This window comes from Psittacula echo (genome assembly GCF_963264785.1).
Source record: "Psittacula echo genome assembly, chromosome: 2".
Lineage (NCBI taxonomy): Eukaryota > Metazoa > Chordata > Aves > Psittaciformes > Psittacidae > Psittacula > Psittacula echo.
This window is the reverse complement of record NC_137737.1, coordinates 97,655,888-97,682,337: the sequence shown is the minus strand read 5'-3', so window position 1 is coordinate 97,682,337 and position 26,450 is coordinate 97,655,888. Positions and strand designations below refer to the sequence as shown.

The following is a 26,450-nucleotide window of genomic DNA, read 5'->3' as shown; positions in this document are numbered from 1 at the left end:
TGGAGGCTCCCTGAGTGAGGGTTGATGCCCACCAACACAAGACTGCCTGAGCTGAAAGGAGGTAAGAGTTACTGGGAGTAAGCTGTTCATTTCTGCTTCCTAGTGAGTCTTATCCAAATCCCAAATCTTTGGTTGTGTTTTTCAGGAGCCTTGAAGATCACAGGGAAAACAGGTTTTCTAGAATAAATTGCTATTTTTATACATTTTCAAAGCTATTTTGCACACCCAGATTCATATTAAAAAAAAAAAAAAAAAAAGGGGGACATTTTTTATTCCTTGATGTCCAATTGCCATAATCTGGAAATAAACCAATAACAGAAACAGCTGAACTAATGATCTGCCACCCCAAAGCCTCCATGGAGAAAATCATCCTGTCAAGTATTATCGCATTAAAGCCATTTCTGAACTTAAGAAAAATACACTGGGGCAGTGGTGTGGTTTTCAAAAGATGCATCTTTAAACATCCGTAATGCTCTGAAGCAAAAGAATTCCATTGGCTTTTTCATTTTCAGCTTTTTGAGACGCTGAATTGAGATCTTTTACCTCGAGTGTTACTGCACAGTGCAAAGCCGGAGCCACAGAAGTCCTTAATCAAAAGCATTCTCTACTTTTTTAAATGCTGCCTACTTCTTTATTCTCAGTTAAGGATATTCTGAGCAAGAAACCAGCTATCATGATCATACTACCAAGGACCCTTGTTGGTATCAGCCATGGTGATGCTTTCCAAGGCCAGATTACAAGCCTTGCCAGAAACTGATGTGCAGCTCTTTGCCAAAAAACCCTGACCAGGATGTTCCTATCTCTTCCTGTCCTGGGCTGCCAGTTAGGGAATCCCAGAGAAACCCTGTACCAAGCTGCTCATGCACTGCTGCTTAAAGGCATCAGCTCCATGGCATCTCCTGTTCCTTTGCATGCTGGAAAAGCTGGACATGTCCAGCTGTTGTGTTGTGGTGTCCCTCAAAGAATGTAATTTGCAGACCTGGGGTTTCCTGAGTAAATCACAACTTTCAGTTCCTCAGGTTTGGGGTTTTGGTTTGGGTTTTTTCTCCCTTGGATCAAATAGGAGCCTGCTCAGGGCAAACAAATAGCTTTTAAAGGCTGTTGTGCTCTGAAAACCCCTCTAAAGAAATCCGTATTTGCACAAAATTGAAATATATATATCAAATCAAAAGCAACCAGGGAAAAACTGCCTGTAAGGGACTTCAAGGGAGGTAATAAGCTGTTAAAACTGATTCTGGGAGCACCACAAAGAGACAGAGTGCAGTCCCAGGTACTTGAAATCACAGCTTTCACTTGAAAGGTGAATATAAGAGTGACACCCAAAACGTGCAGTTCCAAGAAGGACCTTCAGGAACGTAAATACTAGCGATTTGCTGTCAGCACGGAGACCTCTAACCTCAATGTTCCTTTCTTTTGCTTAGCACTGCAGGAGGAAGAGAGTTGGGATTTCCATCTGTCTTCATTCCGTGGCTCTTCATCCCTGTGAGGGAAACCTTCCTGATCGCTGGAAGGGATGAGAAGGTGAGATTCATAAACTGAGGAGGAGGTACAAGATTTAGTTGGGGCTTTCTTCCCCTAAACACCACATGTCCTCTGAAGTCTTACATTTCCCTCAAGCACCTCTGCCCCCTTCGGGTAGTTGTGAAGCTGTGAAGGTTGCTTGCAAGCAGTGCATGGCTCCCCAGAGCAGTGGCTGCGGGGCGGCTGTTCCCCATCCTGAGGACCCCGAGGTCCGTCCTGCCACACTTGTGCCGGGGCGCATCCCGTTTACTTACGGGCCTTGCTCCGTGCCCGCCACAGGCCCCGCAGCGGGTGGAAGGGATCCGAGCGGCTCCGGGCGTGGGCGCGGTGGGACGGGAGGCCGTTCCCTCCCTCCGAGGCGGGGCCGCCGCACTCAAAGCCGGGGCGGGCGGCGGGCAGAGCCTGCGGGGCTGCGCGGGGTCTGCTCGGTGCGGGCGCCGGTGGCAGCAGCACCATGGAGAGCGGCGCGGGGGGACGCCTCGACGCCGCCGCCTTCCTCGGAGCCTGGCGACGCTTCGACGCCGACGGCAAGTGGGGCCGGCGGGGAGAGGAAGGGGGGGACCTCGCCGGGGTGGCTGCAGGCGGGTGCTGGGGTGCGACATGTGAACCCCGTCCCCCTCTTCCTCCTCCTCCTCATGCCCAGTATCAGGGCTGAAAATCTCCCTTCCCACTCCCAAGTTTTTGCCTGTTCATCACCTCCCCGTTTCTTTAGCTTTTCCCTCGTGTGGGCATAGCTTGTGATTTTTATCTTTCCCTGAAAGGTTTCCTGTAAGGAAACTCCTTGGGAAGCTTGGCAGCACTGTGCCCAGTGTCTGATAGATGGGAACTGGTCAAATGGAGTAGGACCCCAGCCATGAGCAGCAGGAGGCTGACCTTTCTGCAGGCAGCCCACAACATGATCCCAGACCTCAGGCAGTGCCACCTGACCATTGATATGTTTGACTTCTATTTAGACAATGGTTACATTGAAGGGAAGGAGCTTGACAACTTTTTCCATCATCTCCTGGAGAAAGTGGGACCAGAAGTAAGTACTGTGCCCTGGTAATTGTGTGTTAAGTCCAAGCAAAAAGGTCATTAGACTGAGAGATGATTCGTACTTGTTGTTCCCTGGTTGCTAGCTTCCACAGTAACCCCCAAGGTAAAGAGCTTTTCTCTTGGCAACAAGGTGTGACCATGACTGCAATCACCTGAGAAGCTGATCCGTTGTTCTCAGTGCAAGAGTTGCTGTCAGGGTAAGCCTGCCATCAGCATTGGCTGAAAAGGATGGTTGGAAGGATGGAGAGAAAGTAATTTATTGCACTTGAATAGAAACAACTGGAAAAGCACTGGCAAATTGTCTGGTAGGGCAATGGGAGGGCAAGAGTGGTGATTTATTCAAGCAGGTGCTGGTTAGTTTTGTTAATATGATATAGTTTTTACAAGGTCAATCTTTAACGACTGTGCTGTCATTAATTTTAAATGGTACTTAGGAAGAAGATGTGCATCTGTAATGCTGCAAATGGCTAGAAGCCAAACAGGAGTAAATTCTGTTGCTCGTAATGTCAAGACCTGGCTCTCAAGTGTTTCTGGGTTTCTCCCCTGGTTTCCTTTCCTTTCTTCCCCTCCCTCACTCTTAAAATCACTGTTCTATCAGAAGTTGCACAACAATTTACGGGAGCTGGTTTCCCCAGCTCTAGGTCATACGTTGCCTTTGACTGTCACCATTGGTGAAGGAGAAATCCTGGCACTCAGGCCAGCTTTTCATAAATATGTAAAGAATATATTCTGATAGCAGGCTTAATATTCTCGCTACACAGTGTATGTCCAACTAGGAAGTGAATCAGAACAAATAAGGAATAAGAAACTTTCAAATGGAAGGGGATGCTGTGCCAAAAAACAGAGATCAAACAATTCCTTTAAGCAAAAAGTAATTAACGAGAAGGGAAAAGGTAGCTGATAATAGGCATAAATTCATGAGTATCAAGTGTAAAATCAAAATTATATTTACAAGCCAATTAGGAGTCTTGGATCTTTGGGGTTATAATAAAAAGACAGCAGCGTGAATAGTTTTTCAAGCTTGTTTATGTTTAATTTGCAAGTAAATTTGGGTTGAAATACTGTCGGTTTCTGTAGAAATGTTTTTCTAGAGAATGGAAGATTAGATGAACAGATAGGCACCTAAAAAGACTTTAAAGCAAATCGGAAAAGATTCACCGATAAGTGATAAGAATCATTAAGGACACAGAAAAACTGGTTTGAAGAGAAATTAAAAAGCAGAAAAACTGATTTGAAGAGAAATTGAAAAGCTCATGATTGTTTACCCAGCAACAAAAGATGAAATTTGGAGCTGCCACTCTTGGGGTATTGAAACACCAGCGCAGGACACGTTCAAATGAACCCAGTGACAGCAAATGTGAGATGTTGGAGGAGAGGCTTAAAATGAGGCCACAGAGATCAACACTGTAGTGGGTCACTGAAGAAATGACCTCTGAGTGGGGCTCTCCAGTGTTAGCTAAAGTGAAGCTTGACCAGGGATCTCACACTGCAGACAGGTTCGTAATGGTGAGAGGTCAAGAGGAAAGTTCCAGCCCCACTCTAGCCCATAATTGCCCTTACACATCCCTCACGTGAGCTTTTGGAGACAGCGTCACACCAGGTGGGTTGCAAACGCAGTGTGCCACAGCAGTGTTTGTGGTCTTGCTGATATCAACATGAACTCTGTTATATTCAGCACAAAGTAAGGGTGTGTTAGCAATGAACTGTTCTGCTTCAAGAAATCAGGAACAGTTTCACTGATTGCCAAGAGTCACTGCTCAGATGACTCCAGCTTAAACCAGCACCCTCATGTCGCTTGCATCTCCTTTGCTTCCCCTGCCTAGGTTTTGCCATTAAAAGAAAAAGCTTAACACAAATTGACTGAAGGAAGAACCATCTCCCTCTCTCCATGTTAAAGAGAATGAATAGGCTAATTCTGGACAACAGTGCCCACTAGCTGCCAGGGTGCTCAAACATGCTCATAGGTAGTTTTGGTTTTCTCCCCTGCTTTTCTTGCCTACTTTTTGGCAGCATCTCCACTCCAGGTAAGATGAGGTGTTGCTTTCTTCTCCTTTGCCAGCAGCCCGGTTTTGGTTCTCATGGTTATGTAGGGACAAAATGATCAGCAGCAGGCAGAACAGTCTGCCTCGGTGGCAGAAAACCCAGGGGGAGCTTTGTCCCTGGAGGGCAGCCCTCTGCCCCGCTCCCCTAGATGTGCAGGTTGCCTGTAGTGCTGCAGGAAACAAAAGTCTCTGCTACTTTTGTACAATGTTATTTAACAGCATTGAGCCACTTTTGCCTTTTTCACATGATTTATGTTGTACGGCCTTGTGGTTATAGTGGGAGGGGTAAAGGATCCCCTTTGCACTGGTGTTCACCATCCTACAGAAGGGAAGCATCCTTGATGCAAGCAGTGAGGTGGCATTGAGCATCTCCGTGCTTCAGTGCTCCTTTTGACCTTTCCTTCTTCTTTTGGCTCTTAATGCCTCTGTTTCCTTGCACAATAAAAGGAGGAGACAGTAACACACTGGCATAACTTCCAGATGTGTCACAGGGATTAATTAGTGACCGTGCCTGAAGTGCCATGCAAGTGATAAATAATGTTATCAGCACTTAAAGTTGTCTCACTTGAATAGCGAATGGCTTCATAATTATATTTTTTCAGCCTGCACTCTCTAAGCTGTTATTTTTCTTAATGACCACTGTAGTCCTTCAGCTCTGTTTTTCTTCCCTGTAGCATCCCCAGCTGACACTAAATGCCAGGGGGATGGGAGCAGCTGGGAAAACAATGCAAAAGGGAGCCTGTCGGGAAGGTGAGAGGCACAGCAATTCCTGACGGCGCCCAGCAAGGAAGAAAGCTTGAAATATCACCCAGCAAGGGAGGCTAACTCATCATCTTTTGTTGAACCATTAAGATTTGGGGGGCTTGGGGGGGGAAGGGGAAACTTTGCAACGAAGGTAGGCCTACATTAAACTGATCCAAATCCCAGATGCTGCTTCCTGTTTCTCCTCCTCTAGCATTTGGAAAACACCCTTCACAACATGCTTTAACTTCTGGTCAGCCCTGAAGTGGTCAGGCAGTTGGACTAGATAATCACTGTGGGTCTCTTCCAAATAAAATAGTCTGTTCAGTTCTATTCTGTTCTGTTCTGGTTTGTTCCTAAGAAAATGCCTTTGATTTCCAGGTGTGCGTTACGTATCCATAAGACTTCAGTGTTTTATGACACTGAAGTTTATATAAATTCTCCATCAGCTGGAGGGGCTTCTCCAGTTTGATTTGTTTGGGGGATATGAGGCAGAATAGAGGATAATGCAGCCACTCACTAGCAGAGCTTTTTGAACTGCTGGCATTATCCATCTGCTGTTGTTATTACTCCTTTGACTTCTCTCTAAGCATTTGAGCCTCCAGATTCCAACTGCTGCTTCATGGCTGCTGTGAGCTGCCTGTGCTCTTTTCTGCTCACTCATAAAGCTCCTCATTGCACATTTTGGCTACCATGCATTTTCTAGAGGTTTTTATACTAAGGAGATAATTCAGTGAATAAAGAGAGTTTCTTTCACCACTGAAGGAGTAATTTTGTTGGAACAGAAACTACAGCCTCTGCCATTCTCTCTTACATTGCTGTACATATTTCTTTCTGTATAGAGATCATTTAAGTTTTTCCTTGCTTGCTCTTTGCTGTAGTTTCAATGCAGCTTTGTGTATATTCTCATAATGATTAGACAAGGAGCATTTTATAGATGAATGGCTACAAATTTGGGGTTTGGGTTACTGAAAGTCTCCATAAAACCAGTGATGTCTGGGCAGATATAGAGGGCACATTGCCATTATGCTCTGTGGGCTTTCATGGACAGACATTTCACTTTGCTTCTATTATACTACAGTTAGACAGAAGAGTCTCCGATAAAAGTTGGTTGCCCTCACCTAACTGTAAGTGTGTAAGAGACCACGTGTAAATATTTTTGATGTGTAAATTTGATCAGGCAATACAGGTATTAGCTTCGTTCCAATCCCCCTGCCCAAGCCACGTAGATAGTTAGGACTGGAACAGTCATAAAGGATTTGCCTTTGCTTTTTACTTCCAAAGAAGATCAGCAGCCTCCAGTTGCTCTTGTACTCCATCCTTGCCAAATCATCCTTCAATGGCCAAAATATCAGCCAGTCTCAAAGCCATCCAAGCAGACTTCCCCTATATGTTATGAATCCAAGAGACCCAGGGTGATAGACTAGGTCTCTTGTGACCATTAGGTTAACAGCAACAACACATCTAACAGGAAGCATTCATGTTTCACCCTCCTCCAGACTAATTCAGAAATCTAAACCCTGTTTCGATCCTGATTATTTAGACATTAGAAAGAAGTTCTTTACTGTGAGGGTGGTGAGGCACTGGCACAGGGTGCCCAGAGAAGCTGTGGCTGCCCCATCCCTGGCAGTGTTCAAAGCCAGGTTGGATGGGGCTTTGAGCAACCTGATCCAGTGGAAGGTGTCCCTGCCTATGTAACTAGATGATCCTTAAGGTCCCTCCCAACCCAAACTATTCTTTGATTCTGATGCAGTAGTTATTTCTTTAGGTGTGGCTTTTGACAGCATTGATTAGCCTTACCATAGCCTTATTATTCCTCTTCCTGCACATTAAGGTAGGGCGCTGCAAGTGCCTGGAAGTGTCTCTAAATGCAAACTCAACATGCCCATGAGAAAAAACAGACATGATACGCTTTCAGTGCCCAAAGGCATGTCAAAAAACTTCCAGCCTAGCGGAAAGGACAGAACAAAGAACCTGTCCAAAGCCTAACTACAAAACCGTGCTGGCACAGGGAAGACTGTAATAGCCTTTGTTGTACGGTGGTGTCTTCTATGTGAAAAAATATTTCCCACGTATGTGCTGATGAGAGCTAAAAATGCAATGTGGGATGACAGGATAAGCATTCATCTATTGTAGCATGCAGGATTACAGTAAATCCTAACTAAAATGCAGGCCCAAATTCTCAAGCGATAGCACTGCAGTTAAGTAAGCAAGATTGGCCCAAATGAGACATCTCAGGAGCTGCATGGTGAAATCCCACACTAATACAGGCAATCCAATGTACAACTGCATGGATGAAGTGAAGTCATTCATGTGATTCATTTCCTTTAAGCTACAGGATTTAAAGAAGAAATCTTTGGCCTAAAAAAAAGTGGTTCTTCGAACGTCAAAGTGTACGTTAATGATGTCTCATCTGGTATTTTCTGGCATCCTTTCTGTACTGTGTGGCTTTTGGCATGGTAATAGTTGTTGAATTTGTTTTCCAACTAGGTTTCTTGGCAGATGTAATTTATTTTCATAGATCTTGTAGGAACTTGATATCTCTGGGACGCTTTGCTCTTCTATCAAATTTGGCTGAAACATTAGGAGAAACATGTACTCAAGCCAGCATTTTCAGATAAAGAAACAGCTATAATAGTCACTTGCATTTAGTTTCTTCTTGCTTTTTATACCCTTATCAATCTAGTGGCTTGCTTCCAAAAATCATGGCAAGAAGGAAAAGAAAAAAATCAATTTATGGCAAACCTGTCCTGACCAGCAGGACTTAAATGAGATGTTTGAAAGCAGAACGTGTTTGGTTTCTAGGCTTTCCTGCTCATGCAATCTGTAGTTGAACGGTGAGTTAATAATTAAAGGGAAGGAAGGAAAAACAAACTTCCTGGGGAAGCCGGTGGCCACAGCACTCAGCGCAGCACCTGTGTGACCATGTAAATACCATTACGTCCTTGTGTTCACTTGCCTGGAAGTCTCCCCTTCTTGCTCTCCTCATCCTGATCTTTCTCCCTTTATCACAGGGGAAGTTTAGATTGGATCTAAGGAAGAAATTCTTTACTGAGAGGGTGGTGAGGCACTGGAATGGGTTGTCCAGGGAGGTTGTGAATGCTCCATCCTTGGCGGTGTTCAAGGCCAGGTTGGATGAGGCCTTGGGTGACATGGTTTAGTGTGGGGTGTCCCTGCCCATGGCAGGGGGGTTGGAACTTGATGATCTTAAGGTCCTTTCCCACCCTAACTATTCTATGATTCTATGATCACAGGCCTTGCCCTGATCTGGGAGGCAAGAAAATACTTGTAGATGCCCAAAGGCAGAGAATAAAAGATCAGGCCTCTTGACCAAGCTACCACCTTGGCCTCCCCACATCAACCTCAACCCAAGGTGGCCAAGGCAGCCAGGGCACCCTTGTATCCCCCAGTGGAAGTGGCATGGCTTACTTGATTCGTTTATTTATTCATTTATCCTCTAGGACTGGGATTTTTGGTAAACGTAAAGGTCATCTTTAAAACCTAATGGTCATAACCCAAGGTGTACCGCTCTCAGTGTAAAACTTCATACTCCACAAATATTTTTGCCTTGAACAAGCATCTTGGGAAAGCCAGTTTGTGCAATATCTTTTATCTATTGAGAGTAAAGGGTGAGTTTTAGTAGATCCATTACCACTTGTGTTTAATAAGTTTTTATATTTATGGACAGAGATGGATTGTATGAAAAATCCACTGTAGTGTAACCCCTTGGACTAAAAGCTGCTGGAGCTATGTAAATATTGTCACTATTTCAGGCATTTAATTGATGTAATCTATAGTTTAAATCAGTTAAAAATAAACAACAGAAAAGGAGGCAGTCCTATTGTGTAGATAACAGTGTTCCTTCCACAGAATGCTCAATGAGGTGGCGGTTAATAGCTGACACGAAGCTGAGCAATAAGCTTTCCTAACAAGTGACTAGTCTGAACTCCACAACACACTTTTCAAATACCAACTATGATTATGGTTTCAGAAATAACTTATCCTGCTGGGCACAGAGCAGGATAATTTCAGAGTACTTTGCAAGCCTATTGAAGTCAGCAACTGATAGGCTTGCCTAGCTCCTGGAAGCTGTCTCGAAGCATCAAAGTGCCATCAGAAGGCAACTTAAATAGCCTGATGGCCAGTTATAATGCTAAGGGAAAAGAAAACTGTATGTGCATGTTCAGTGGTGTGCTGTGTCCGCAGTGGCTCCCAGCCATATGGCTTGCAGGGCTTGCTGAACACCACCATGGGCATGGAGTATCCTGTAACTGTGCCCTGGGATCTGCTCATGACCAATGGCGGGCTTCAGGAAGGGGATTGCCATCTCGGGCACATCCCTGTGGGATCGCTGCTGGGTGTTTCGTCCCCTAACTAGGAGCTGCCAGCACTTAGCATTGTACCCCAAGGATGTGCTCCAGAGGCTGCACTCCACCGGCCCTACAAAGACCCATGTAGGTACCTCTATCCTCCTATTCCCACTCCCAGATTCCCAAACTTTCCATCGTCTGACACATCCTAGTCCTGTGGTACCGTAGATAGTGGAGAGATTGAAGAGCTTCACTTGTTCTAAGCAGAACTCCCTCAGGTTGTTTTGACTTGACATTGATAAATGAAAGCCAATTAACTCTTTCTCCCCTGATTTCAGTGTATGATCCTCTGCACTGACAGTAAAGGTTTTCTATAAACCCATAATGACTTTGTGCAAATAAGTGCTCGTGTGCTCTGAGTCTGCTCTGAAATGAGATGAAGGCAAATTAAATTATATCATGGATGATCACTCATACTATCTGCCTACCCATCTACTTATAGATATCTTTCTTTTCTGTTATTGCTAGCAGCAAATTAAGGCTTTTGAGAAATACCAGTCACATCTAAACACATGGGGAAAGGTAATGACAAAGTGGGTGCAAATGTACACCTCAGCTTAAATGAACCTAAACCTAAGATATCTCATTTTCTTTTTGCTTACCCCATCTGTGACATCCTAGTGTATATTGTCCCAGAGAGGGCCACATCCCATAGGACTGGGAGAGGAGCCAGGGCCTGCTCAATGCAGATGAGGAGGGTAATGTTGGGCTTCATTAACTGCTTGGACAAGATTGAGTAGGTGAGCTTCCCAACCCAGCCACAAAGCTTGTCTGACCAGAAACCTTTCCCCAGGGTAGGGAAACTGTGCTTTGTGTAGCCTAGTCAGGCCAGATACTCTAATGGTTACTGCTAAGAGAAAGAAATCATGCCTGATAAACTGAAGCATTGTATTTTACCTGTCACAGTGATGCCTGACAAAATGTACAGCCTGACAAGTCCTGAAAACTCCTCACTATGTATAAATTGATTATGGGGTTGATGCAAAGGGAATGTGAATTGCTTGAAATTTCATGCTATTAACCCAGAAACACTGACAGGGTTTCATGCCAGGTCTTGAACCAGTTGACAGGCAATAACAAGCCCCACTGACAACTTTCAGGGCTGATGATCTAATGAACTACAGGGATGTAGCTCAAGGATAAGGGCAACTTCGTGAAAAGCATGAGTTGAAAATGAGTTGCATGGAAACCGCTGGAACACACACTCAAGCAAAACCAAATCCCAGTGATACAGTGGGAACAGTTGGATAAGGAAGCAGGTGTCACTGAAATATTTTGGGGTCTCCAAACACTGGTCTTCCAACTGAAAGCTTAGTTGCTACAGAGATACGCGTAAGACTTGTTTCCAGAAGGTCATCTGTGGTGATGTGTCTGTGGGCTTTTAGAAGGATGTAAGGATACAATGGTCCTGATGGTTACCAGTGAGACAAGATTTCCTCCAGGAGACTCTTCTAGTGCCCCCAGCAATTTTCATGTGCATGTTGTTTCCCCATGGCAGAACACCATCACAGAAGACAAAGTTCAAAGGATGAAGGAGCAATTTATGTCTGCCTACGATGTCACCGCAGATGGACGCTTGCAAATCCAAGAGGTATCCCTCCTCAGCCCCAGCCCAGGATTTCCTTTATAGAAGGTTGAAGAGTTAGGACAGAAAGGGCCTGTCAGGATAGGACATGGAGCAATAATTCTGTATTACAGGAGAGTAGGTTCAGACCAGATGAAAAGAAGAAATTTTTTACGAGGGGAGTGGTGAAACAGTGGAGCAGGTTGCCTGGAGAGGTGGTAGATGTGTTCAGGGTCGGGTTGGATGGGGCGTTGAGCAGCCTGATGTAGTTGAAGAGGTCCCTGCCCATTGCAGGGGAACTGGAATATATGAACTTTAAAGGTCCCTTTCAACCCAGACCACTCTATGAATCTATGAAATTGGCCTACAGCAGACACGGAAGATAGAGGCTGGGTGGGGAGGACGTGAGTTGTGAAGTACTACATTAGCCAGGTCTCTTGGTATGGGGTTTTATTTCCAAGGCAACAACGTACCCAGTGTATATTTCTCATGCTGGGTCAGCAGCAGCCCAAGTTTTTCTCTTTTCTTTACTTTCATGATTTGGGTTTGTTTTTTGGGGGTGTTCATAAGTTTTGTTGTTGGCTACTTTTTGCTTTTGTTTTGGTTTTGGTTTTTTTTTCCCCAAGCTTGCAAAGATAATCTTGTCGGATGATGAGAACTTTCTGCTGCTTTTCCGACGGGAAACTCCCTTGGACAACAGTGTGGAATTCATGCGGGTCTGTACCTCCACATTGCCTCTTCCCCTTGCAACACCAACAGCTTCTTCAATGTGTATGCTGCCAGTCTCTGTAGTACATAACATGGGAAATACATGGGTATTGTGGAAGTAAAATGTGTTCTGACCTGTTCACGTAGAGAAGGCTGTAAATTATTTATACCAGCAAAATAGAGATGTGGTAGCTTGGAGTGGACTGAGGGCACCCAAAGAGTTCATTAAACTTTGCAAACAGTCTCAGCCACCTATCAGTAATGCTGCCAGAGACAAAACTTTATGGTAGTGCTAACCCACTGGTGAATTCAGCCTTGTTGGGAGCTACAGCCACAGCTTCCTCTCCTGCAGCACAGCACAGACCAAGAGGGCAGACTAGGCATGTTTTAAGTGCCATTTTATCCTGAAGCATTAGCCCAGTAGGGTGTAGAGTGGAAATCTGCGTAACATGGGTCAACTGAGGAGCAAAATCCCATCAGTTTTCCTTAGCCTTGCCCAATGTCTCTGCCCCTAAGTATCCCAGCACCACATTTTTTTCCAAGACTACTTGAAGTTACTTTGATTTCACATCAAAAAGGAGGCTTCCACAGATCAATGGCCAGTTCTGTATAGCCTTGACTTTTACTCAGAGCAATAAAAGAAGCTGCATGTACAAATTAGGTAAGAAATTCGGAGCAGTTTCTTAGTCTTTTCTTCCTTTTATAGACAGTGTGTCTGTATTAAATATGTGATAGCAGCATGTCACATGTGCAGCATCCAAGTGAGAATAAAAGCTATTGTGCGGAAAGTTTATTTTATGTCATCTACAATTAATTAAGTATTGGATAATGCACAGCTTGCTCATTAGGGAAGCCCTGATCTGAATCTTTACAATCTATCACCCAAGCAGATGATGAACTGCAATATTTATGTGGTCATATCAATCTATCCCCATTCAGATCTGGCGCAGCTACGACGCTGACAGCAGTGGATTTATTTCAGCTGGCGAGCTCAAAGTAAGTTATTCTAATAAGTCTCTGTGGGCTTGATCTGCAGCTCACTGATGTCAGTGGGAGCCTTTTCACTGGCTTTGCCAATTTACTGCCTTTCTGTGTGGTTGACAAATGGCTTTTTGAGGTTGTCCACGTCGAGTTTAAGGACTGGGGACCCTCCAGCCTTCTAGCGTGGCTGCAGGGACCCTGCTGGGATGGAGTATGCTCTGCTGTTTCCCTTGCTGTCCTGCTTTCTCCTTGCCTCATCACATGACCCCATTTGTCTCACAGACCCCCAAGCACCCAAGGTGAGGCAGCACTCACCTTAGCGTTGCACATGTGCCTCTCCCAGCTAAACAGAGCCAAAGCTGTTGTGTTTTATTAATGGGATTTCTTCAGTCTCTTCCTGAGCCTGCAGATTTCCTGAGCACTGATTTCTTTTTAAAGCTCATGCTATCGAGGCTGAAGCCTGTTCAACTCAAACACTTTGAACCAGCTGGGCACAGGGGTCCATCCCTGGGCTACAGACCCTGTGCTGACATCTCAGAATGTGGCTCCAGCCTGTGCCCTAACAAGGACATAAAAGGATGCTTAAGTTTTTGCTGAATGGCAGATACTTTGATTTGAGATCAGTTAGCAAATATTGCAGGGCTTACGTTATCTTCTCCTTATTTTGTGAGTTAATTATGATTCATTCCAGTGTGCCTGCTCTGGGGAAATGTGATTATTTTCTAATGTATTTATTTAGGTTTCAATTTAAAAAAAAAGTGAACTTTATGTGAAACTGAAGACACCAGAACTAGTCAGGAATGTGGAATAGATTCGTGTAACCCTGATGAATTTGGATTTAATTTCTTACTGTTATTTCTTGAATTTACTCCAGATTTACTCTTTCCTTCCTACAGGATTTCCTGCGAGATCTCTTTTTGCAGCATGACAAGATGGTAACTGAAGTGAAGCTGGAAGAATATACTGATACCATGGTAAGAGAAGATGGCGTCAATATTGCTTAGATTATAGTACTGCCTAAAAATCTCCTTCAGGGTCAATATCTGTAGGGCTGTAAGTGCCCTCTTAAAAGGTGTATCATCTCCAAGAGATCTCTCTGGGAACTTTGCACATGCGGCTGCTGTTTCTTTGCACTGCACCAGATGTCAGCTGTGAAGAGCATTTCAAGTATTTTTGCTGTGAGTTGAGCTGTTTTCTATGAGAAAAGAGCTTGATTTTATGCTAAAGCAAACCAGGCTCTATGCCCCTTCAAAAAAGAGGTGAGCTGCATCCTTCTTCATGGTGTGTTCAGCTTCAGCTAGATCTGCAGCTCCTTCGCTTCCTCCCTTCCTCCTAGCAAATCATTTTGCTCCCAAGACATGCAGGTATCTGTCTCTTCTGCTCTGTGAAGCCTGGCAAGCCTTGCTGGCTCCCTGCTGCTTCTCTGAAAGACTGGGATGTTGAAAGCTTCAACTCTCCCCCTGCCTTATCACAATACAGCTTTTATACTGCAATCAGCAACATAATATTTGGTGTAAGTTTAGCATCAGTCACCTGGATTTCAGAGCATCTTATCACATCTAACCATCTAAAAACAAGAAAAGGAAAGGAAAGCAAAAAGCTCATTTCTTATGTCACTCACAAGGGTATCATTTGAGTTCCACTAGCAGGCATCTACCATTGCAATTTTCTAAATGAGTTTCAGATGAGACTGTCATGATTCTTGGCACAAAATCTGTGCTTGTGCCTGAAAACCAGCTTGGTATGCAAGCAAAAAAGTTGCTGCCAGCATATTTTGTGATTCTGAGTTATGAGTGCATGATGCATCTGTGCCTGAAGTGAGACCCTTTAGAGCAAAGGGTCCATAACATTATTGAAGATTGTGGATTTTTTTCATATTTATAGTTTAATGAAGGGAGAGGAATGCAAGCTACAGAAATTCCTTCCCAACTGGCAGGGCTTGGAAACAATAGATGCCAGAAGCTACAGCTAGAGCAAAAAACTTTCTGGTACTGTTTGCAAGTAGCAAATAGCTTTTACGCTGCTCCATTCAGGTTTCCATCCCCAATGGCTTATTTGTGATCAGGTGCTGGGGAATAGGCAATCTCAAGCCTGTAGACACTGGGAGGCTCATTTCCTCCAACTCCTTTCCCTTTTCCATAATTTCCCAAGAAAGATCTGCCATTGCCGCTGCCTCAATGCAGCTAGATGTCAGTGCAGCCTGGGGCTGACAGCCAGGAGGCCTGCTTTCTGTTCACATGGGTTTTTATACATTGGCTTTGTATCTTTGGAGAGGCAGTTTGGTTCCTGTGTTACAGGGTAAGTTTTGATCTGGGAAAAGGGATGCATTGTATATCTGGGGAAATCTGTGATCCAAAATGCAGATCTGGCTCATGAGGACAAAAACTTCGCAAAGCTGCAATGCCAAAAGAATCAGGGATGCTAATGGCTACTAGAAAATAAGGGTATGGCAGATGATTTTTTTTCCCCTTGCAATTCCTTGCTATAAACTGGCGATCAAGGATATTTACCAACACACCTGATCCCAAGAGCTAAGGCAGGGTATGACATTACAACATGCGCAATCATACCCTGTGATATCCTGTAGTAAAAGAGAGGATATGAATTCTGTACATCACGGCAAAGTATCCCCATGGACACCATCTGCATAGTAGCAGATACACTGCACAAAGTGATCGCATGGGAACTTACCTGAAGTGGGAGGGCAAAATTACAAAGAAGGAAGGAAAGATTCAGTCTTACATTTGCAGTGCTGGATTAAAAAGGCAGAAGTGACTCAAGGAGCCAAGAGCAAAGGTATGATGTCAAGGCCAGGGCAACGAAAGCTCTTCGCTTTCCCTCTCTGCTTTCCATATGGAGTTGGAGCTGCTGAAATGCAGAACTGTGATGGAACTCTGCCACCATCAGTACTGTCTGGGAAAACAGGGGGACAGTGGCCCTTATATTCCACTCTTGAGGCTTTCACAGACTTCCTGATATATCTTTAGTAACCAGCTGCACCAATTAATTTACTGCAGAATGGAAATATTTCTCTCCCCTATTACTTTGCTCTCACCCTTTTATCTGTTTAGAGCAAAAGGTCTTTGGGACAAGGACCTGTTTCTGCTGCACATGGCTACGTGGTCTCTCAGGGTGGCCTATCTCTCCAACTCAGGGCTTTCAAGTGCCACTGGTAATAACATTACTTGAAATAAGCTATGCCCCAAGAAGCTGTAAGCCCATCCGTCTCTACAGAAATTTACAGATCTCTGCCCTCTTTTCTGTATATTCACAGCCAGCTGCATACATCCTAAGAAGCTACTGATACACTGAGTGGACTGTACAGCCTTCTGGAGACAGGGATAAAGGGGAAAAGACAGAAACTGTGATTTTAAAGAAGTTCACCCACGCATGAAGGAAAAAAAGATAAAGAAAGAAAAAAGGCAGTTTGTGATTCTGTGCTGAGTATTTGCAGCTTTAGCTTGTGAGAGGTGTGAGCAGATATCATCTCAACCAGGCTATGCTAAATACTTGTCACTTATGTTTCTATGAATGACCTTAAACCACATTAAAAAAAAAAGCTGGAAAGAGAGAGAAAGTATTTCTTTTGGAAGAGATTTGTTGTCTCCAGAAAGAAACATCATTTTATCAGGTTGCTTCGAAGCCATTTCTTAAAATGCTATTCTGTTTCCTTGTGACCTTGAAATCCTCTCTTCAGAGAGCACTGATAGAGATCAGGGATTTGATGAACAAGTAATGAACCCCTGGAAAGAAAACAGGTAGTGAAGGCATTGGCATTGCACAAGCCCCAGGAGTCTGCTAAATCAAATCTTAAGGAACACGAAAGCCACCGGGGAAAGCCACAAAAGAAAAACATTTTAATTCTCAGGACTCTCCATGGGGGAGTTAAAGTAGCAGCCCTGTGCTGAGGAAGCCCCTTTGCAGGCATAGTTCTTGTTAGTTGTTGTACCTGCATATATGTATGTTTGTATTAATAGTCATTAAGTGTGTATTGATGTTTATTTATCGGCACCCACTTCCATGAGTGTAGCTCTGAATCCTTGAAAACAGTAGGTTTGTTGCCTTCCCATGGGCACAAACCAATAGCTGTCAGCACGGAGCTGGTACTTGGAGGCTGAAGCAAAGCCTTCTATTGCTCTGAGACCCTCCAGGCCATGAGAAGACACACCAGGGGTCCTGTTTCAGGAGACAGTAGGAGCATAGCTGAGAATGGAGGGGTTTAAGAGCACGGTGAGAGTATTCTGCCTTCCTGAAATAACAAGCTGGAGAAATTAAAATTTCCTCTCTTATTGTTTCCTGATTATGCTCCCCCTTATGTGGAGGATAACAGCAGTACTACCAGCCTTTCCCACTCCTTTCCCACCTCCCTTCAGCCCCCAGAATCAAGGTATGATTAGGCTTCTGGGTCCTGGTGAAGTTTCAGCCCATGAATACCCAGCTCACACATGCATTTGACAATATTTTGTTATGAGTGACACCTTCCATGCATGTGCACGCATACAGCTGTGTACTTGTATATTGTAAATGTACCATATATTGTAAAGGCTGGAATACGAACAAGATTTAAGACATCATTTCTGATGAATTAAGACACAATTTCTGATGAAATGAAGTATTCATCCTTTTTCCTCTCTAAGAACAAAATTCTCACTCAGTTTTTGTATCTTGGCATATGTTACTAGCTTTTTCATAGAAACACTGATAGTCCATAGCTTCACAGATAGCAGCATGCTACTTCTGGTTGGTAATCCTAGCATCTACAAGCCACATGCAGGGCAAGCTCATTACTGAGGCAAACTTCAGCAAATTAAGTTATATATACTGCTGAAGCAGTCACAAATGCAACACTGACATTCGCTTTTTGCATTGCCTTATGTTGATAACGTCAAACTGAGCATGAAAAAGTGCTTTAGTTTGAGCATTTTTATATTTGAGCAAAACGTAAAGGATAAACCCTCCCAAGCCAGCATACCATCTTTGCTCATCACAAGATAAATTCTAGAGAGGCAATAATGTAAGTGCAGTGATAATAACTCAACAAACAAGGGTCATGAACTGCAGCATTTGCGAGTCTGCGGAAGGAGATGGCAGAGGATGAAATATGAGCCCCAGAGAAGGCAATATAGAAATCCTCCCAGCTGCAATGACGCCAGGGTTTTGCTGTGCTCAGCTGCAAAGTTTCTCCTGGGGACTGAGCTATGTACCCCAATCATGCCAGCCTGCAGCTGACTAGCTGAGGGCTCCTCATCTTCTCAGTGCAGAGGGGAACAGGATGACTTCTCCCTGAAGATGGTCTATGCCCATAAGTATGCATGGTGAGTTATCTTTACTGTACATTGCAGGGATTTCTGGTGCTTTTGCGGCTGCTGTCTGTCCCCTCTGTGAGGACAATGGTAGAGGCTCAGTGTGGTCATTTCTTTAGCTGTGAAAGCCTGTCTGTCCGTCTGTGCTCAGTCCCAATGCCAGTGTATTTATGTAGGAAATAAGTCACAGCACAGAAATCACAGGTCATTTAGCCCCTTAACACCTTATGGGCCAAGTCAGCTTATCTGTGTTAATGGAGTCTCTTATGACCACCAAAGTAATGGTGCAATAATGGAAAGGCAAATATTTATTGTACTGACAAAAGCCTAAGAAAAGTTTATTATGCTTATTAACACACCGAGCAAACCTCCCAAAGCTCTAGAAATAGAGTAGGAGTGGAGTATAGCCTAGAAGACTGGTTGCCTGGAGGAGAAGTCTTTGTACATCCCTTCTCCTGGTAATGGTTCATAATGGCCTCCCACCCAGGTGGCTCCATAAGGATGCTGTGACCTCCAAAAGACTGCAAGTGATGCACTGCACTGCAACCATCACATCTCCTAACCCCAGCCACCACTGTAGGAGCCACCCCATTTCTGAAGAGCTTCCTCCTGGCTCTGGGTGGGTGTGATTCCTCTTGTTGCTTTGCTGTGTGGGATAAAGAGAGGACCTACACAGCTGATGAACACAATGGAGGGAAATCTGCCTCCCTTTTCCCTTCTAGACTTAATCACAGTGGTGCTGTCACCTCTGGTTTTGCATCACACTTGCTGTGGCATAAGCCAGGGGAAGCAGAAAATCCCATTTAAGCTTAAACTTCATTTCTGAAGATCAAAACCAACAGAACTCAGGAGCCTGCAGGCTTTTGAAAGCCTCAGCAGATAACGCCTTGGTCTTTTAGGGACCAAAACACTCTCAGAAATCCTGCACTAAATGACTTCTCTAGATTACACAGGCAATCTGGTCAGGAAGAGCACTGAGCTTTTTGATCTGAGGGCAACAGGGCCCTCCTGTTGCTCTGCAAAAGCCTTTGTTTCCCCCTCCCCTTCCTTCCCTAAGGAAAGAAGACACAGGCAGGCCTACGGCCCTAATACATGCCTGTCTTCATGCACCCTCAATAACTTTTGAACTCACTGGCCAACTTTAGTTACAGCTGTCAGTTATAGATGCCCTCAGTGTATGTATTTGTGAGAACAGGAGATCAGGCAAGAGCCTGTGTTCTGTGTTCCAGCTGGAGGATAAAGCACTTTATTGCACACAGACAACCAGAACCAGAGAAGATTTAAAAGCAGGCTTTAGTGAGTCCACTGATCCCAGAACTATTTATTTTAGTTGTTTACTTCTTTCCTTATCTCTGTCATGGAAAATATTTCACAATTATAATCTTACATTGCTCTTCAAAGCACACATGCCTGTCATATTGTGGTGTTTCAGTGGCCTTCTTGATAACACTGGACTGGGAAAGCAGAGATATTTCCTTTGCTGTATTCAAAGCCAATGGCAGTTTCAATTTTGCACTTAAAACCATGAGATGTAACAACTCTTATTTTGCAAACCCAGCTCTTACTTATGCTCTGTCTGCCTCTGAATGCATGGACTACATTCAAGCAAATAGACCTAAGACTTCCTTGGTGCACTGGTATTAAAATGTCAGTGAATTAATTTGTGCAAATGCTTTAAAACATGGGGCAGCTTGACAGTAAAATAAATGCATCATTTTATAAAGCACACGACTAGATGCAACAAAGCTTTTACTGAAATGGAGTGCTATTTAAACATGCCAGACCTTATCCTTAACCACATTGAGATGTTTCATATCAGCCTGGCAGCATAAATACACCTTTCAGGAGTGTCAACTGAAAATACACCCAGTTTAATGTATCAAGACGGTGTGTAAAGGTAAAAGCGTAAACTAGAAACAATCTCAGAATGATTTCAAGTATCTGCTTCTCCCATGATGTATGCTTCATGACATTGGGTAGGTACCCTCTGTTGTTCTTTGTGTAGTACGTACACAATTGGCAGATCAGATCAAACACATGCTTGAAAATTGAAAGTTTAATTAATAAACTTCCCAAGATCTCCCAGTAATTTTTCCAGGGCTTTTCTCAAGTAACACAGCCCAAGATTGCCATGCAGTGGGCATGCATGAGCTCGAGTTTTCCAGATAATAGGATTAGGTCTATCTTATTAGCTGTGGTACCTGAACTAATTCAGTAAACACTAGTCCATCTTCCCTACATGTTTTTCATCTTTCACGTGGAAGTCACAGGACAAGAATTAGCTTGGCTTACGTCTTCCAGACAGATATTTATTTTATCTCTGTTGACTGGCATGGACAATCAAAATATGGCATACGTCTGAAAAATTTATTCAGGATACTTGTTGCAGAAAAAAAGCCAAACAATTTGAAATCACAAAGATCCTGTCTTGATATTGCAGCAGCAGAGTTGAGTGAAGGAGGTCAGCGAGAGGAGCTGGTTAGCTGTAAATAGACACGGTCAACTACTATGTTAAATGTTAAGGTCAAAGATAGGGTGCAAACGAAATAAATTTTATTTGTTTCTTGGGGCTGTTAGTTTTCACTAAGGTTCCAATAAGGGAAGTATTGTCTCTGCAGCTGAGTGTGCTTTAATGGGGTCTGTGCCACTGCTGGAGTGTTGTGAGGGGTTCAGAAATGAACAGATTTGAAAACCAGCAGCTCAGAAAACTGTGCCACCCTTGCACTTGGTGCTAGCAGAGGACATCCTGCCTGGGGCTTGGGCAAGCACCCCAAGCAAGCAGAGAGAGAGCACAGGATAGAGTAAAATATGTACTGACTCTTTCTGTATGTGTGTTCTCCTCATGGCCTCCCTATTTTATCTCTGTTTTCTTGATTTTTAGATGAAAATCTTTGACAAAAACAAAGATGGACGACTGGATCTGAATGACCTGGCAAGGTATGCATGAGTAATATTGATGGGGGTTTTCAGCTCTCAGTGGCACATCCAGGCAAGGTTATGATCTCCCTCTGGACACATGCATTAGAGCCCTACCTCCTTTCAAGTTAAACCAGGGACTCTGATGTAGGTATCACAGGTCTCTAACATATGGTCCCCATTGCAGTAGTCTGAGAATCCAGAGTCTGTGACAGTGAGCAGTGCCAGGACCTGTTTGTGCATTATTGACATGCTCTGGCATGATCTGTGCTATCTCTCCAATGCTCCTCGGGAGGTGACAAAGCAGTCAGTGGCACTACTTCTTCAAAAAAGGATGGCAATCCTTTCAGCAGGGTCATAGATGTGTGTGTATTTCACATCATTGTGCACAGCAGAGATTGCAGAGGATTTTTGTTTCTTGTTTGAGGAATAGAAGTGCCACCACAAAGCATCTTGCCAATGGCAGTAAGAAAGGATTTGGAAAGACAAGGTGAAGACACTTGTGAATGAGGCTGGGGACTCAGTCATGGACCACAGTCTCTTTTCTGTACTTAGAGGGTTTTTATATGATTTTCACTGCATGCAGATAGAGAGTATGCCTCTGTCTGCAAATTTATGTGCAGTGACTGCAGGAAACTTCAAGCATGCAAGTACAGTCTTTAGAACACCAGGTTGGTGGATGAGAGGAGAGAGGTACTGTTTTGCCACTGTTACTTTCTGCTTGGGATCATGATGCATGCCAGCACAAATAACTGCAGTGCATATAGCAGTTCCCTTTGGCCACATTAAGAGAAAGAAGCAGAATGGAGAATATCTAAAGGGAGTTGCTGTTGCATTTTCCTCTTCATTGCAGTTCCCTGCTGGTGCCTTACCCCAGGCCAGCTGAGGCTCCCCTCCGGTGTGAGCACATTTCTCACATCCCAGCCCCAGTCCTCCTGTGTGCAGGCATGGCTCAGCATGCCCAGTGTCACAGGCTCTGAAAACCTCAGGGTTAGCAGAGCAGCCAGAGAGAAAAGGTTTTATCAGTGCTCTGAGGGTCTTTGGAAGGGGAAAGGAGAGGAATTTGGCCAGTCTCGGTGCACAGGCCAGTAGTACTTTGTCTTTTACAACCACCAATTCTCCCTCCAAAAGAGAGTGATAAATTACTCTTTCCTTTAATACAGCACAGCAGTCCAGTTACAAGGAATGACTGTCTGGTAGCTTTTGCTTCCAAAGCTGTCAACCTCCATTGTGCAGGACTACCAGAAACGCTCTGGGAGAAGCAATGGTGCTAAGAAACTCGTTTGTAGTGAGACAAAGGGCACCCACCATTCCCCATCAGGCAGGAAGGGGGGCACGTGCTCCCGTAACAGCCCTCTGTAAATAACCTTACAGGCAATTTTCTTTTTTAAAAGCCCATAATCTAAACCCCTTTGCTTTATGACCTAGAAGTTTGTGTGCAGATGATAAAGTGCAAAGATCATAATTTAAATCTCTCCATTCAGGATTCTGGCTCTCCAGGAAAATTTCCTCCTTCAATTTAAAATGGATGTAAGTAGTGCTACTTGTTGATGCATCAATCCCATTTCTCTCAGCTGAGATAACCTGGGCCCAAACTTGATTCTTTTCTAAATGTATTTTTCATCTGCTTGTGCCCTTCTCATGCAGGCTTGCAGCACGGAAGAGAGGAGGAGAGATTTTGAGAAGATCTTTGCACACTATGACGTTGTGAGTCCCAGAGGCAATTCCATTGCAGTCTTTAAATCACACAGACTTAGCATGCTCAGGCTTACTCCTCCTGCTGGGTGCTGTGGGGATCATTCAGGAGATGCAGTTGTGCCTGAGTCCATGGGCCAGAGGGGTTCAGTGCCAGAAGTAAGGTGGGGACAGAGGGAAGTGATGCCACCATACCTGGTGGCAAAGGACCCATTCTGACTTTCTCCATCGTCACAGCCAGTGCTGCTGCATTAGCAGTATTTCACTTCAGAAGACTCAAGAGACATAGAGGAGGCGATGATTTTAGCACTTGCAGTCCCTGGCAGTTTGGGACCTGCATCACCACCACCTTGAAATTAAAACCCCTTCCAGTATTGACCCGTGGGTTATTTAGGGAGTCTGACCCAGGATAGACATAACCAGCAAACTGCTTGTAAGAAACCAGCAATTCAGTGCCTCTCTGACAGTTACACAGCTCCCTCAGTGTGGTGAACAGCAAGCCACAAAAAGTGATGGGAGATGTTGCTCCTGTTTGAGGGGAGAAGATGGTTTGGGAAAAAGGAAAGAATATTAGATATTAGGAAGAATTTTTTGTTGTGACAGTGGTGAGGCACTGGCACAGGTCGCCGAGAGAAACTGTGCCTGCCCTGGCGGTGTTCAAGGCCAGGCTGGATGGGGCTTTGAGCAACCTGGTCTAGTGGAAGGTGTCCCTGCCTGTGGAACCAGGTGATCTTTAAGGTGCCTTCCAACCCAAACCTTTCTATGATTCTACGATCTTTATGCTATAAATTTCAGTGACTATGTGAACCTACTGACCAGTAAACATTGTAGTGGTTTTGACTCATTGGAACGTTTTGAGTTTATTTCATCTTTCAGAGTAAAACAGGAGCACTAGAAGGCCCAGAAGTGGACGGGTTTGTCAAAGACATGATGGAACTGGTCCAGGTAGCTTCATGGCTCTTTCTATTCATTAATATCCTATGTTTCTGAGAGGAGGGTGCTTGTTTGGGAAAAGTTATGTAAATAGAGGGGCTAGTGAGACCATAGGGTCAAATTTTACTGTAATCATCAGCAGAAATAAAAGTCAATCTCAGCATATACACTGCAGAGCATTTAATCATATCACAGAAATTCTGCCTGATGAATTACTACAACTTCACTCCGCAATGCTATTTAAGGAAGATCCATTCTAGCTCATACTCTGAATTAGGCGAGATGGTATGTGTTAGCATCACAAATTGTTTTGGCATGGATCAGTCATCAGAAGTTCTTTCTTCACTGTGGATGTAGCCCTCACCAGAATGACCTCATGGTTCATTAGTTCATCACAGGGCTACACTTGAAAGTTACTTGAGGTTTATCTCTAATCAAGAATACCGTGCCCAGTGTGTAGAAGCAGAGGAAGCGGTACAGCATTAAGAACATACAGAGACAGTGTAGCCTGTAACATGTGTCTTTAGCATTCATATGATCCACTAAAGGTATTTTCAAGTTGCTGACTAGCCTGTAAAATATCAGCCTGCTGACAGAAATGCCACATCACTCCTCATGTAGCAGGTTTGAGAGAGGAAACCTAATGAAAGCACAGGTAGAGGAGTGCAGTGATTTGTATTGCACACCTTTCTGCAGACTTTTGTTTGATTCGGATCAGATACAGATGGCCTTGACTAACAGACACAAAAATCATGTTGCTCAGTTACGCACAGTCCTATAAGCCTTCTGGTTTTGCAGGGTGTCCTTTCCTCATTCTCTGTGTGCTTCCCCACTGTGTGTGAGCTGATGTGGGGTCAGGCGATTTGATCACCCTTCCTCAGGTGGATTTTCCAGCTGCTGCACAGCTTGCTGCTTTACAAGACTGAGGAAATCCAAAGCCATTTTCTCTCTCAGCACTGTCTTTATCTTTTAACTGCAGCCCAGCATTAGCGGGGTGGATCTGGACAAGTTCCGCCAGATCCTGCTCAACCACTGCGACGTGAACAAGGATGGCAAAATTCAGAAATCCGAACTGGCTTTGTGTCTCGGGCTGAAAATGACCCCATAGCCAGGGTTGTGCTCGTGGTTGTGTTTTCCTTGTGAGATTTGCCTGCTGCTCCTCATAGAAGTGTGTCTGTGCTGCTGTGTGAGGAGGGGAGCTGGAGAGTGGGGTCTGCATGGATGACCTCCATGCTCCACCAGTCCCTTTGTGGCGTTCACTCGATGCCGCTTCTTGTGGGTCCTGTTAGCAGTGTTTGTGCCCATAAGCACAGCAGCTGCTCAGAAGAGTGAGTGCTGTTCTTCTCCTGTCCCTATGAAACACTGCCCTACCATTCCCTAGACTAGGGACAAGCATCTCCTTACTAACATCCGGTCAGTGCTCGCAGAGTGCAGGTACTAGGTGTTTCCGACGGTTGCCTTATATGTGTGAAGTCATTATTTTGGTGAATGCTGTGCTTTGTTCATTTAAAATAATGGGTGGATTACAGTGTATTTGTGCAGAAATAAAAAATGGCAGTTGTAGAAATTCCGTAAGATTGGAGTTCATGTGTCACGTACAGAAAGCCATCTGCCACAGGCTGGCAGACCATATGCAGTAGCCACTTTATGTAAAATACATCATATGGCCACATATAGGTTTCGTGATGCCTATCGGGTGTGGGGTTTTAATCTGTCAGGCAATGAAACATGGTAGATCCTTCCCATGGGGAAACCACACATCCCAGGAAATAATGTCACCTCCAGGATGAAGCCACAGAGTAGCATCACTTCTGGAGGAAACCTGTCTTCTGACTTGAAATAATACACAAGGTTTCCATAAACTGGAAAACTGGAAGGACAGAAGCCTGATGAGAGCAAAGCTTCTATACATGCTTAGTTTTTAGATATGTAAGAGTTAGTAAATACTTGAAACCTTTAATGAACTTAAAGCTTCCCATCACTTCCAGGCCATGAGTGCAATCCTGGAGCCTACTGGCAGCAGCATCATTTATGCCATGTTTTGCCATATTAAAAAGGCTTTGACTGAATATTCAGAAAGTGCCACACCTACGCTATTGTGCCCAAATAATCCTTTCTTCATTTCCAAAGAGGAAACTCTGGAGGAAGGGTTGTTGGCAAAAAGCCTGCACATTTCAGCATTTCTGTCCCCTACTGATGACAGATCCCGATTTGACACTACAAGCATCTTGCTGGTGATGTTCTTTGCACAAGGCAGTACAATGAAACACTCCCTTTATATTTGGGTTTATGAAAATTAATCACAAATTACCTTCAGTCAACATGAATAGAAATGGAGGCAAAGATTCAGTACAGTGCTTAAGAACATACACAACTTTAGGGATATGTTTGTTTTCTATTTTCATTGATGATAATCTCACAACCTGAACAAGTGCTAAGTGCGTGTTTAACCCTAGTACAGAACCAGGGCTTTAAACTCCCAAATTGCTTTTTATTACCCTGGAAGCAACACAAATCACAACCACAACTACAGAGCTTTGCAGTGGTTCAGAAAAACAAGGATCAGGCCTTAGCAGCAGCTCCCCAGGCCATCAGGGATGCAGCTTTACTCAGGGATGCTCAGGTGCCTCTGAGGACAACA

The 26,450-nt window shown here is 44.2% G+C and overlaps 1 protein-coding gene across 1 annotated transcript; it reads left to right on the top strand.

The window, feature by feature from the left end:
• Positions 1 to 1,975: 1,975 nt before the first annotated feature.
• Positions 1,976 to 24,917, top strand: SCGN (secretagogin, EF-hand calcium binding protein; the record flags this gene model as incomplete). Its single annotated transcript, XM_080610484.1, has 11 exons — positions 1,976 to 2,048; positions 2,475 to 2,545; positions 11,208 to 11,300; positions 11,900 to 11,989; positions 12,921 to 12,977; positions 13,859 to 13,936; positions 21,147 to 21,202; positions 22,666 to 22,711; positions 22,829 to 22,888; positions 23,753 to 23,821; positions 24,789 to 24,917. 11 exons carry the CDS (start codon positions 1,976 to 1,978, stop codon positions 24,915 to 24,917), a joined length of 822 nt encoding a protein of 273 aa, XP_080466610.1.
• Positions 24,918 to 26,450: the final 1,533 nt, after the last annotated feature.